Consider the following 13,862-nt stretch of genomic DNA (forward strand, 5'->3'; position numbering starts at 1 on the left):
GAATTAATTACTCGTATAAAGTGACGATAAAAGCACGGCAAAAAAGCTTCTCTAACGTAGACGAGAGCTGATAATTATCAATATCACGTGTTGCCCTTTCGCCGCGCGAGCAATTCCGTGTAGATGCTTCTCTTGTCGCGTGAGAATTCCAACTGAGCTTTCGCATCTCCCCCTGCTTTAATTTCGCTGCATCCTTACCCCGCGAAAATTTCACAACTGCTATCCCCGATTCCTCTCCTTCTCTCTGTTCTTCTTTTCCTTCGGTTAGTAAGCTCGCGAAAGCTCGGCAAAAAATCAACCGCCGGTCATCAGGTTGAGGGTTGAAAAGCTCGCAAGCTCGGACTTTCCGAACCTGGTTATTCCGAGCGCTTCCTTATCGATAGTTGGTTAAAGCTTGCACAGCTTTTTCGGGAGGCGAGCTTTTTCCCTGTTTTACCGACGGCAGTGAAAAAGCTCGAGTTGATTACGGTAAAGAAGGGATTCGAGAAAGCAGCAATATTATAAATACCATGTCTAATATATCATTAGAAATTTGTCGGTAAAACATTTTTCACCTCATTTTCATTGCCTTCTTTCTTTTTTCGTTCCACTTTTCGCTGTAGGTATTGGAGAAATTCTACGTTTCTCATTAAATCGTTTAATACGAATTCGAGTTTCAAAGTTTCAAATTTTACCGACAGATTTCGGTTCTATTTCCTGTGTAAGTTAATAATCATCGCAAGTAAATGGGAATGAAAATGGAGGGTTAAATTGGTGTAAAATTTTTCGGTAATATAACGAGGTGATCATCGAATGATGGTGTTTCCGAAAACTGTAATGGCGAATTGTGTTCAACTGGCAATCGATTCCGTTTAATTTTCGCAAAACCGTATGATGACCCGAAACGCGAGAGAATCGGGCGTTAATTATGAGGGCATGAATCGCAGTTTGGTTAATTACCAATTAGGTTGGTCGGCTGGGCTTGTATGCACGTTATACGCGGTACATTGGTCATTATATGCGGGAAACGTGAATCGGAACAAATTGCCATGACAACGTCCCATAAACGTAAATTAGTATAACGCCTGCGGGATACGGGATGGAAAATTTTACGTCGAATGTTTTCACTGGATACGAAAGCCGTTATAACAATAATAATTTGTGTAAGAGCATTAACAAGTACAAAATTAACAAACGGGTGCAGATGGAAATAAAAACCATAGAATGCCAAACGAAGATCCAAACTAAGGGAGAATTTGAAGAGGGAAAATTTCCGCCTCAAAAACACGTCACGTCGTTGGAAATTTTTAATAACATTTTCACCCTGTTCCATATATTATACAGTTTTTAACCGCGCGGTCGCTCCCGCCGGAGAATAATATGCTAATAAAAATTAAGAAGTGTGTAAACTTTGAAGAGTAAATGCGATCAAGCAAAGATCGTCGAGGTAATGGAATAATTCAATTTTCCTTGCCTCCTTACGAGCGCATGTGTGTAGAGACGAAAAAAATTGCACAATCTCGATCACCGACTCGTTTGAATACATCCATGCAGTTACGTATGTTATCACACGTTTGTAGAAGAAACACAAATTTTTCATCAAATGAAACGTATTTTTCATCTCGATTTGACGTCTTATCTTACTAGTAAGTTACTACATTAAAGTTTCTTGACTCTTATTATCTTCGCTTATGTAAACATCCGCGAAGAATTCCGCTGGGCAGGTCATTTCGTTGCGAAATCATTATTCATCGCACACGTGATGGTGATATTATTACGTTACGTGGATCCGTAAAGGAAAAAAAATGAAAGAAAAATGGGGAAGAAAGAACGACGAACAGACGGGCAACATCGGCGTGAGACATTTTTCTCTAATAGCAGACGAAACAAAAAAAAAAAAAGTAAATAAAATACCCACCGACCGACACAAACATAAAAACATACATACATCGGAACTAAGTGACGCGTAAAAGATCGAGGACGAACTTAACTCGCCGCGTGAAAAGAATCGCGCCCTGCACTTTTTTTTATTTTTTCATCCCCCTGCACGCTCCTCATCCCTGCCGGCTGCGGCATAGAGAGTACAACAGTTAGTGATAAAATATTCACCCTTGGTGAAAAAAAAAAACAGCCACGGCCAAACGACCACAATTAATTATCACAAATGTGGCAAATAAAAAACAAAAAAAAAACGATGAAAAAAAAAAAAGAAAACTTCTACATTTGTTGTTTACTTTTGTTCCTTCTATTTTTCATGCTTTTTTTTTTCATCATCGCGTAACATTGTTCAACGTCGACTTTTGTTTCACAGAATATAAAAGTGTGTTTGCCAGTGTTCAAATTTACAAAAAAAATTTCACCGCTGGTCAATTAGTTATTTATTCATTTATTTGCTGCTTCCCTTGTGCGTGTGTGTGTGTTTTGTGTTTCATTTTTTTCGTTTTTCATTTTGCCAACGCTTCTACGTTAGAAGCAATTTTCTCAACACTCTACAGTGCATGTGATGCATTACACTATAGTGTCGCAGGTTTTTTTTTCTTTTTTGTCTTTTCACGTAACTGTATACCGGAGTGAACAATCGTTTAGAGCACCCTGGATAAGAAAAACTGGTGTATATGATTGGTAGGAAGGAAGGAAGGAAGGAAGGAAGGAAGGAAAAAAGGAAGGAAGGAAGGAAGGAGTCGTTTTGCCGAGGAAGAACGATCAAGTATAAGAGAAATTCTAGCAGCTTCCTGAAAGCCGACTCGACTTTAACCCTAACGACCTAATTTATCTCGGAGATGTTGCGCAACGCGGCCGATTTACCCTACGGCCAAGAGGATATATATTCAACTAGCGGAATTATAATATCTTAAATGGGTAAATTATCCGAACGGTTTGACGCTCAGTTCCCTTGTCATTTTTTAATTTTATGTCGAGAATGAAGAAAACACTCGTTTAGTTGCGGTTACCACACGGTTCTCGAATAAACTAATTTTTTTTTTCTTTTTTTTTTTTTTTATTACTATTATAACCGAAAATTACGGTTTTGAGTACCTACGAAATGAAAATAAGTTTTGTTGCCCTAACCAGATAATCTGTCTCATACGATTCTTTTCGATTACGATGCAGGTAACTCGCGGTATATATTTTTTTTTTTTTTCTAAAAGAAAAGTGAAAAATATTAGCTAATCAAAGAAAGAGATTCGATGTTAGAATTATCAGGAAATGTAGTATCGATGCTATTACAATTAGACTAAATAGTTATACCAGTATTAAATTTTCTCGTAATGCGACCAATGTTTAAACACTGCCTGCAAGGTAGCGATATGACCATTTTACTAAAAACTTTCAGCTACTACGTAACAAATGAATTTTATCTCAGTGAATACCCGAAGAAATTATGCAAATGCATGGGTCTCTGTCCTTCAGTAGTGAGACTCACGGGATGCTCAGACAGACTACTAGCCTCAGTTTCCAGCTGAAAGGGCGTCCTTAGTTCCTTTGAAGTTCGAAACGGCATATAATTTCTCCTCGAATCTTCCGGATTACGTTACGCAGCTATGTAACGCACGTCGCGGATAGAAAGTCGATATAGATATAAAGTATATGACTGGATTACGGAGGATAAAGCGAATCCGAACGAGTCGTAATCACTTTCCTGATATATAATTCAATTCTTAAAATGCTTATGAATGGAAAAAGAGATTTGGCCATCAGAAAAATAACGGTTCGTACTTGAAGAAGATCGTCGTTTCGGAATTTATCGATCGAGTCAGCAGTTCAAGTAAATTGCTCGGAATTGAGGATGTATTACGACGATTTTCCGGTAGATTGAAGGTATCGAATTTATCCGACTGCTCAACATTTTAAGAATATCAAGGATATCCTGATGGAAAATATTCTTAATGAAAATCTTTGATTTAACTGTATAAAAAACAACTTCCTGCGTAAAAATATTGTCACGAATTTTGAAAAAATTATCCAGTTGTAAAAAAATCCAAGAGAGATAAGAAGAAAAACAAACGTTGCCAAAATTTCGCCAATAATTTCATAAAATCCGTTCAAAAAAAGTAATCGTCAATTATTCATAAAATCCGAAATGAAGAATCAATAATTCATGAGACCGAGAAGTTTCATTGCACAAAGGACCACGGCTGCTGGAAAAATCGGCAAAATTTCCGGCGGTTTTCCATCGGGAAAAGTAAACATGTCAGAAGTTTATGGAGTACAAACAGAGCGTTTGTATTTTGGGTCAGAAAAGGTTAAATATCTTTTAACCTCTCATTCTCGTGAAAAAAAGTTGCAGAAAAGTGAGACGAAAAGAGCTGAAAAAATACGCGGGCATATTTCTCGAGCTCCGTCGCGGTCCGTCGTCCGTTGAAATTTATGCAAACTATCCGCTCTGGACATGCAAAAATAGCAACCAATTCCCATCACGCACCCTCCGAAATTTTTTTTTTCATATAAGATCTCGAAGCTGTGCTGTGTCGAATTTAGACCAGGCGCGATAAATTATTCGCAAATAATGCAGATTATTAGCGCTTCAGGTTTATTTACAGAGAGCAAGTATATCGACGGAAGCTAAATTTATTTTCACAGGCTGCTGGTTCGCTTGAAATCTTTCATTTTCCATAGATATATACATTAGAATTGGATTCAACGCTGCTGCAAAAGTTTATCATCATTAAATCGTACATATATATATATACATTACCGCTATTGCCAGCAGAGCTGATGAGAGATTAATTCAACCCGTTTCATTTCAGTTTTTAATCAAAGAATTCTATGCGCTTCCTCTGCGGTTGAAACGAAAAAAATTACAAAGTTGACTGAATCTTCTTTATCATATATATCTATATATGTATATAATATAAACGTGTAAAACTGTACAAGCGAAAAAATGGTCGTCGTGTTGGAGATGTGAAAGCTAGTATGATCTTTCATCATTTGTGAGAGAAGCTCTACTCTTCTCACCCCCGCAGGGTGAGAGCAGCCGCTCTTATTTTCAGCATGTTGTCACAAATGGTGAACAATTTAAAGCGGACACAGACAAGGAAACACAAAAAATGTGTAAGCTGAGCGCTTGACGTGAAAAAAAAATATACCTACAGCTGTAATCGCGACAGCGGTAGAAATAATTTTACACGTTGACTACAAATTTTCTCTTGGAATGGCATATGACACACCGATTTTACGGTATGCAATGCATACGCAGATACAAATTGAAGACTTGAAGATATATAACGCCGAGTAAGTAAAATCATGATAATCGTTTAAGGCTGATTAGAATTTAAGTGTATATGCGAGTATAAGGTGTATACATATTAAAAGTGTATCTGCGAAAACGAATCTCTCGGACTATACATTTGCCTCCGCATAAGCGTTGTGATTCATCTCGGAAAATGTATGGACCGAGTTCGTCATTTGTTCTTTCATGTTCTACACTATTTTTTTTTTTTTTTTTTTTTTTTTTTGTTTTGTTTTGTTTTCAACAGCTACACCATGTTTGTCGTCATTCCTCTTATTAGGAACGAAGCGAAGGATACAAAGCTTTTTCCGTGCAAAAAATTTCTTCATTTATATACACTCAAGATGGTTTCTCAAAGGATCGTTGCAAAGCTTATTAAAGACCTCGGCTTCGCAAGGTATTATGGGAAAAGAGATCCTTGAAACATACGAGACGAAAAGCGAAGAAAGAAAAAAAAAAATAGACACAATCCTGAAAAAACCGTTTCTTCGCGATACTTTCCATCGAAAAGCAAAAAAAATTATAGGGTTTATAAATAGAAAGAAAGGAAAACAACATAGGCTTGTCGGTAGAAAATTGAAAATCTATTCATATTCGTTAGAAACGGAAATTCGAAAATTCCCACGAAACACGAAAAGTTTTTACGCCAACATTGCTCTAAAAATCTGTTTTTTCGGATCCTATAAATGTTGGAAAACGTAAGGATTCGTTGAAATTATAAAAAGTGATTTTCAAGGAAAACCAAAACGTTCCTTACATGTATGTTATAACCAACAGTGATAGAAAGTAAGTGAAGCGCAAAGAAAAGGAGCAAAAAAAAAAAAAAAGGAAAAAATAAGACAATCGTGCTTCATCGAGTCTTCGAAATGAAATCAGCGACGTGTCGACAGACTCGGTGTAACTTTTGTTCTCAACGAATGGGTGGGAAAGCTCACCTTTTGGAGGCGTGTCTTTGCCATCACCCAAGTAGAAGGGACCCTGTCTTACAACGATCTCGTGAACGATAATGGCGAAGCTGTAGACGTCACCCTTCTGCGTTCCTTCCGGTGGACGACGTTCGAGTCGCAAAAGTTCCGGTGCCGTCCACAGCTGCTCTGTGAAAAGCGAAAAAAGGATTCCTCTGTTCATTTCCTGTTTTTCCTCCATCTATGGTTCTTCTTCTCTCATCAAAGCAGACATATATATATTATATATATATATATATATATAGATGCGGATTTTTACCGGGCGTATTTGCTCGAGGAGCTTTTTACATGCTCATCGCGCCCCAACGATCAGGCGAAAGTAAAATGAATGCAGCGTGTAGACACAGAGAGAGTTGGGAGAAAGCGAGACAAGAGAAAATTAAAGTTGAAGTTGAAAAACCATCGTGTTTCCACGGAATGCCTTCTAATTGATTCGGATGAGTAATGGGGCGCGGGGAAAGCTTCAATGCTTAATTTCTCCACAGAATTCATAATTACAAAAGAGCTTAACGACTAATTCTTCATGCAAATAAGTTCTCCCCCCCCCCCCCCCCCCCCCCGCCCTCCACACGCAATTTCGATCTTTCTTTATTTCTTCTTGTTTCTATATCTCAAGCTCCCAACTGTCAAAGTTATAATTTATAATTAAGGTAAAATGACACATCATTATTCTATACGCGTTGAAGGTGAAAGTGAATTTTTACAATTTCCCACCGTTATTCAATAAAATTGTAAACTTTGCAAACTTTAAATCGTAGTGTTTATAAGTATATTAAAACCTCCCTCGTAGCGACGAAAACGATATTCATAGCAAAATATGGAGGCTTCTGGATTCTAAAATTTATAATTCAACCCCGTTGCCCGTGGCAAAATCTGCATCCCCCTGTAATTCGGAGAAACAGAATTTCCCACCGATGATAATGATGATAATAATAATTATTATGATTATATTTACTTCTCCAAAAAGCGTAACTGTCACGATCCTCGTCAATATCGGCTGGGCTCGGCCTGCGGAGTTCATGGAGGCCAAAATCGGCGATTTTCAAGACGAATCTCGAGTCGACAACGCAGTTCGTGGACTTGAGGTTCCCGTGGCTTTTGAGCTCGGACGCGTGGAGGTAAGCCATGCCTCTGACGATGTCGTGGATGAGAGAACCGCGAAAAACCCGGTCGAGCTTTATCTGATCGTTTTCTAAAATATCCTGAAAAAGCAGAATAACCTGAGAGAAAATTAAAAGCGCAAATTCGCCGAGTCGCAAAAAAATTCTTCTCGGCCAAAGCTCAAGGCCAGATATCCCAATGCCGACAACCCCATGACGAAGAGATGCGATATGGGATTAGGGTTATGGGAAGTCGGAAGTGGGAACACGGCCGGCGTCTTAACTCCTAATAAAATGACCGATAAGCTCCGCTTTATGGGCTCCAGTTTCTTTCTGGCTTAAAATCTCTCGCAGCATCCGGCCAGCCGGGATTCGAACCCCGTAAGGTAACTTGTTCAACGAACAAGGAGGAGGAGGAGGAGGAGGAGGAGGAGGAGGAGGAGGAGGAGGAATAAGAGACGCGTGCAGTTAAATTGAAGGTAATTCGCTGACCTGCAAAGATCCTTTCGGACAGTATTCGGTGAGGAGACAGCAATGCGGTGGGTCCATGCAAGCTCCGTAAAACCGGACAAGGTGGTCGTGTTGCAAGTCCTTCATCTGCAACAGTCACACGCCACCACTCATATGAATAGAAACCATTGTTCGCATGCAGATGGAGTTATTCTACGATATTCGTAAGTTCTTCCAACGTCCAAGTTTCTCGGACCATCGTCGCTTATAATTACGGATCTCAAAAAGAGATCTTAACAACTCCGTAAAAGGTTTCGTGTGATTACAGAAACTTTCTAGGATTTCTTTCTCAAAGTTTTTATATATAATTTCCTCTTTCAGATTATTTAAAAATTCTTAAAGGAGAGACTTTAGGCAACAATTTATTTTCCTAGCTAGATTAGTTGTGTATGTACCTTAATGTAATAAACTATCGACAAAAACTCAGTGACAAGATTTTAGTCTGATTGTCAGCTAATAATTATTCTAGAGTACGCGTGAGGAGGAGGAGCCTTATTAATCGTGGATCCGGCACTCACCCTTTTCAATTCGAGAAGCAGAGGTCTAGAAATCTCGACTTTGCTTCTGGGGATCTGTTTGATGGCCACTTTCGAGTTCTGGAACAAAGAAGCGGATGAATAGAGCAAGTCACGGCGGTGGTTTCAATCAACTAACGCGGTACCCATGCGTGCTCGAAGAGCCTCTCGACAAGATCTATCTGCTGATTGGCGGTGAAGAGAGGCTCATGAAAATCGATTCGCGAAGTTGAAAGAAACGAAGGAAGAAGGAAGCAGAGGAAGAAGAAGAAGAAGAAGAAGAAGAGCGAAGAAAATTATCGCTCCTTTTCTCATTCTCCTTCTCTCGATTCGCCTGGATATTTTCTCCAAATCTACTCTCTGTTTCTGGGATGAATTTGTTCCCAACTTGTCGATATATAGTTGAGGCAAAAGTAGCTCAAGGGAATTCGGTCGGATCCCCGATTCACGCGGTTGATGAAAGCTTGCTGAGTGCTAGAAAATGATTGATTTCGAGATCGAGTCTTACCGCGGCAGCTAAGAGAGCGAGGAAGAATAATTTCCAAAACCAATGACCAAAGAGAAGAAGCACCAGCCAGAGAGTAAAGAGCTTGAAAAATGCAATCGGAACGCGTCCCATGTGCAGGAAACTTTCTTTGAAAAATAATTTATAAAGATTTAATAAAATTTAAAAATATCTCATCGAATATACCTAGTAACACTAATTTTCCCGTCATTAATTTCCACTCCCACTTAAATATTACTTTACTCCCCGCGATATTGGACGCCCACTGAGCGTCTAATTAATATCGCTCATCAAACTTGCGCGCATACTTGAGGAATACTTCTACTAAAAAGCATTCCGTCTATTTTCGAGAATCGATTTTCAGCCACGTCTTTTCTCGCCGTTGGAAAAACGAGGAAAAAAATACATTCACCGAGTTCCCGCAGTTATACGACGTGATTTTATTTCCTCGTTACGGCACTTTGCCGGGGAATAAGGGGATGGTGTGGGGGGAGGGGGATGTTTCCTTATAATGCCCGGTGAACAAGCCGTGAATATACCGACGTCGTATGCAAGGCTGCGCAAGGACACGTACATCCTTGTGCATCTTGATGTCGAGTGGCTCTCGGCTTGGCGCACCGGCGTCGATGGGAATTGTTATTCTCAAGAATAATATATAGATATGGTTTATTCGAGTATAATGAAATGTAAACGGTGAAGCGGAAGAGGAAACCTTGTATATTCCAGTCGGTACGTAGATTTGTCTGTCGGCTCCTCCGGCCATGCTTGCGTTGTCCTCGGAGTACATCGTCTGGAAAAAAAGAAAACACGAAACTTTCAACTTCGGTGTAGGATAAAAATGCTTACCTAATTCCGGTGTTTCACCACGTCCCTCCGGTAACTGTGTTACGAATTATACTATAAGATGCGATGAATTTAATTGTGTAAAAGGAGGTTTTCCATCTTCAACTTTTTTTTTTAATTTTTCTATAAACCGTCAATATTTCTGTTAGGTATAAACTCGGAGATAAAGAATCGATATCTGAATCCACCGATATTCAGTTTCGGCAACCATGCTTGTCCTTTAAGACCGTCTACAACAGGCCAGCGTTTCGTATCCCCAGTTTGTCGGATAAACAGAGGCGTTGAGACGAATATCGAAAGCGACAGGAATTCGTGATAGGAAGTGAGGAGCGAGCTCCGCTCGAGCCTTTCGAAGTATCCCGAGAGACACCGGTCTTTGATGAAATTAGTCACGGTAGTCGAAGTTCGTTTTGCACCGGGCCGACATCGCTTGCTGGGAATATTGTGCGGGGGAGATGAGGATAAAGTAGAGATCAAAAAAAAATTTCTGGTAAAGAGAAGTGGGGAAAGGGGTGAAAGGGAGGGAGAGGTGGTGGTGGTGGTGGTGGTGGTTATACCGATGCCCTCAGGATTCGGTGAAAATTCGTAAACTTTCGAAAGAGAAACGTGCACGTGTGCCTGCAGCAATAGCAGCAATAGCAGCAATGCTCGTTTCGTTCGGCAACGAATTTTCAGGCAATTAAGAAGAGGAACAAGGTTCGTAAACCCTTTCATGTTCATCGCCATCTGGTTTCCGCGGTGTAATTTCCTGAATTACACGTGGTATCCGGAGGCTGTATAATCGGTTATGAAATGAAAAAATATCGGGGAGAAAAAGAACAACGGAGATGTAAAATAAACGAGGATATAATTGGATAATTGAAAGACTGCACGGAGAAATCTGAGATCAACCCTTGCTTTTGAATTTTCGAACATGCGATGCGCGATTGTAGGAAAAATCCGGGACGCCCAGAGAAAAAGCCTGAAATTACTTACCAGCTGGCTGCCACGGTGCTTGTTCGGCAACGAATACGTCGAACCCCTCGTCTTTCCGTGGGGCATGACCAGAATGTCCTGCCAGTGAACTCTCCAGGTCATCGAGGCGATGTCGGCCTCGAGTTTGAAGTGTCTGGAACAGAACGATGTCATTCAACCCTTTGAGTCATGGTGCTCGTAGATATAATTGCCACCCATTTTATATCCATTTTTTGTGTATTTAGACAACTTCCCAACATAGTTCACGGCAGTTTTTGCTATTTCGGAAAGTATAGTAATAGGTTTACGATACTAGAGAGTAATTGTTACGATATAGGGTAAATTATTATTGATAGAAACAAATCGATTGGCAAAAAATCGTGAACATTTAAGGAATAAGTCCAAGAATTAAGAATCGTTGGGGTCACTGACTACGAATCTGAAATCAGTTTTGAAAAATTCAAAATGGTGGACTAAATTCCATCGAATACGGAGAAAAAACTCTGTCCAGGGGTTTTTGGGACCCGTTGATTACGAATCTGAAATCAAATTTTGAAAATTCGGTACATCGAATCCAACCAACGACCCCAAAACCCCAGCATAGAGTTTTGTTTTATCGTATTCGATGAAATTTGAAATTTTCATTTCTCATCCGCCATATCGCATCCACAATGTTAAATTTTAAAAATCTGATTTCAGATTCGTATAAATCAGCAACCCCGCAAAACCATACAATATACTATCTTGTGATAAAAGTTGAATGATTTGGAAAAAAGGAATGATTTGATTTAAAGCCAATCTCGATGAGTTTCGGTCTGTCCTTACTCTCGACGTGATACAAGGACAAAACCTGGCGCATCAGTGTCAAGTCCGGTTAATTTTTGACAAGATATCTGAAGCGGGTCGTAAGCGAATTTAAATTTCTGACCAACCAGGTTCGAGTGGTCAGAGGTTTCGGGTTGCCCTCCGTGCAGCTACGGATCCCTCCGAAGTACGTGACATACGTGACACGAGTGTGTGTTGGACATCTTACTGCGTATATGCGCGGTGTTTTGCCTTATACGACAAGAGCCAGAGCAATGGGTTCATGAATAATGGAGACGCCTTTCCGCGTCTCGAGTTCTCCATCCTTCGTACGTCCACCACGTTCGTTCTCTCTCTCCCCCGCCCCTTCTCTCAACCTACTCTGTCTCTGTATATTCCTGTCCATTTCACCTCATCGTCTGCTTCGAACGAAGACGACGTGCAAGATTCAATATATTTGTAAATTAGTGTATACCGGGTGTTACACGTGTAGATATATCACCCGTTTCTGCCGTTAAGAGCTTTTCTCCACTCTCATAACCGCAATAATAACCCCTATGTAAAATATAATAACACCAATGTAATGCATAAAATTCTCCACCTCACGTATAGCCTCTATCGCATATTAAATTTGTCAACAAATTAATGGCTCGTAACCGTAACGAGGTTCTCGTTTCAAGAGGGTGGCCTCAACTTCCATGCCAGGCTCAGAAATACAAGTAATCCTAAAATTTCAACCACCGTCACCGCAGTCTTCTTGACAAAATTAAACGTCCGTCAGCAATAAAAAAAAAAAAAAAAAAAAAAAAAGGAAAACCGAAATGGTTTCAGTTAAAAATTAGGGTGAGCGGCAAGTTCCTAGTTTCCTCGATCGAATTCCTCTGATTTAGATAATCAGGGGCGGAAACACTGTTTTCATCCATTTTCTTTACTGTCTCGAAAGAGTCACTACCCCCCCATATAGGGGGGAAGAAGTCCCTGCAGTATGCTAGGAGAATTCTTTCGCCTACGAGTAAAGTGTAGAAACGTTGTTAGCTCCTTGGGAAGTTCTTTTCACTCTCAGGTCTCCAGCTCGGGGAGAAAAAAAAAGATAAGAAAAAAAAAAGAGAGAGAAAGAGTGAGTTACTTTCTGGAAAGTATTGCGGTGGTTCGAGGGACACAGAATCCCGGTAAAAGAATACATTAAGCCGTTGCATACGAAGGGGATACAGCGATTGAGTTACATGTGAAATTGTGAAAACGAAGTCAGCAGCAGCGTCGCGGAGCTTTCATCCTAACGTCGTTGGTTGCCTGTCGTTCTTATCGTACACCGTATTCGCGATTGACGCGGAATCGAGGAAACAGATAGTCCTCGAGTCTCCAGTGTCCTGAGTGAATTTTCTTTTTTTTCCTTCGCCACCCTCAGTTTCCCTCTGTACCGGCAAAAAATTAAGCCTGATTAGCGACGCTTGCACATCGCGTAAAGATTCCTCTCATAGTCCTTCTTTCTCTCCTCTCTCTCTCTTTCTCTCTATCTTTCGGGAGCCGGGATTACCGGATTCCCCGAAGGCCACACGGCCGTCTCCGTCAGGAGGATAATTCACCGCGCACAATGGCTCGACGCCTCCCTCTCTAGGTGTGTCTAGATAACGCATGAACTGGCATCTCTGGACTCGCGGTGTGTCGGGGAATTTTGGACAGAGACTCACCGCCGCCCCCGGGATCCGGTGCTTATTGTCCTTTACGACAATTGCCCGGTGGGAAGGAACTCGGCGGACCCGCGTAAAACCAAACAGCCAACGTATTTCGCCAGGCTCGACGTCAAGCGACGTCGTGAAGACACGTCTCTGGGTCCTAATCAGGACGTGGGTGTATCACGTCCGTTTCTTTCCCGTTACAACCCCAAAATCATCCCGTGTATCATCGTAGGGAAATAACGAAGGAAAGAATCGCCGATTTCGTATTTAATTTCACCCTTTTTTTCTCATCGAGAAAAAAGAATCATTGCTTTTTTATTTCTACCCCAAGCTTTTTACCCTTCTTCTCTTTTTTTTTTTCTCTTTGCGAAATACTTGTTTCTGACGTTCAATCGCATAATGCAGTTGCAATTTTCCGAACCACATGACGTAAGATAATTTTCTTTGTTTCTGGGTTTAGGCTGAGTTTCATTTTCTGGGTTAAAAGTGTCAGATTTTCTTTTACATTCTTCAACTATTCTCACGTTCTATCGAATTCGTTTTATATATACATACCTACTCCATTACGTCTTTTTCTCCAAGTTTTTGACGTGCAGTGCGAAGAGATGCGTGATCATTTGCTCGATCGAAGAAACAGCGCTTGGCGTTTGGCAAATAGGATGACATCCTTCTTCGCACCTTCTATAATATATTAACATCGTCTGTTTCGCACGACGAATTGATTCCGTGAGTAACGGTAATCCGTACCGATACGTCGCGTCGCGTTTTCAATCCCACGGTG

General features: G+C 40.5%; 1 protein-coding gene across 4 annotated transcripts in view; it reads right to left on the reverse strand.

Annotated features, from left to right (window-relative positions):
• Positions 1-13,862, reverse strand: part of LOC124413520 (atrial natriuretic peptide receptor 1) — a 137,093-nt gene that overhangs the window by 38,854 nt on the left and 84,377 nt on the right. For all 4 annotated transcript variants that reach the window (XM_046894154.1, XM_046894151.1, XM_046894153.1 and 1 more), the window contains 6 exons: positions 10,623-10,755; positions 9,517-9,594; positions 8,303-8,380; positions 7,767-7,871; positions 7,130-7,376; positions 6,145-6,303 (listed from right to left, as the gene is read on the reverse strand). In XM_046894154.1, coding sequence (XP_046750110.1) covers positions 6,145-6,303; positions 7,130-7,376; positions 7,767-7,871; positions 8,303-8,380; positions 9,517-9,594; positions 10,623-10,755 — 800 coding nt within the window. The remainder of the gene's footprint in view (positions 1-6,144; positions 6,304-7,129; positions 7,377-7,766; positions 7,872-8,302; positions 8,381-9,516; positions 9,595-10,622; positions 10,756-13,862) is intronic.

The sequence above is a fragment of the Diprion similis genome, chromosome 12, assembly GCF_021155765.1.
Source record: "Diprion similis isolate iyDipSimi1 chromosome 12, iyDipSimi1.1, whole genome shotgun sequence".
NCBI classification, from domain to species: Eukaryota; Metazoa; Arthropoda; class Insecta; order Hymenoptera; family Diprionidae; genus Diprion; species Diprion similis.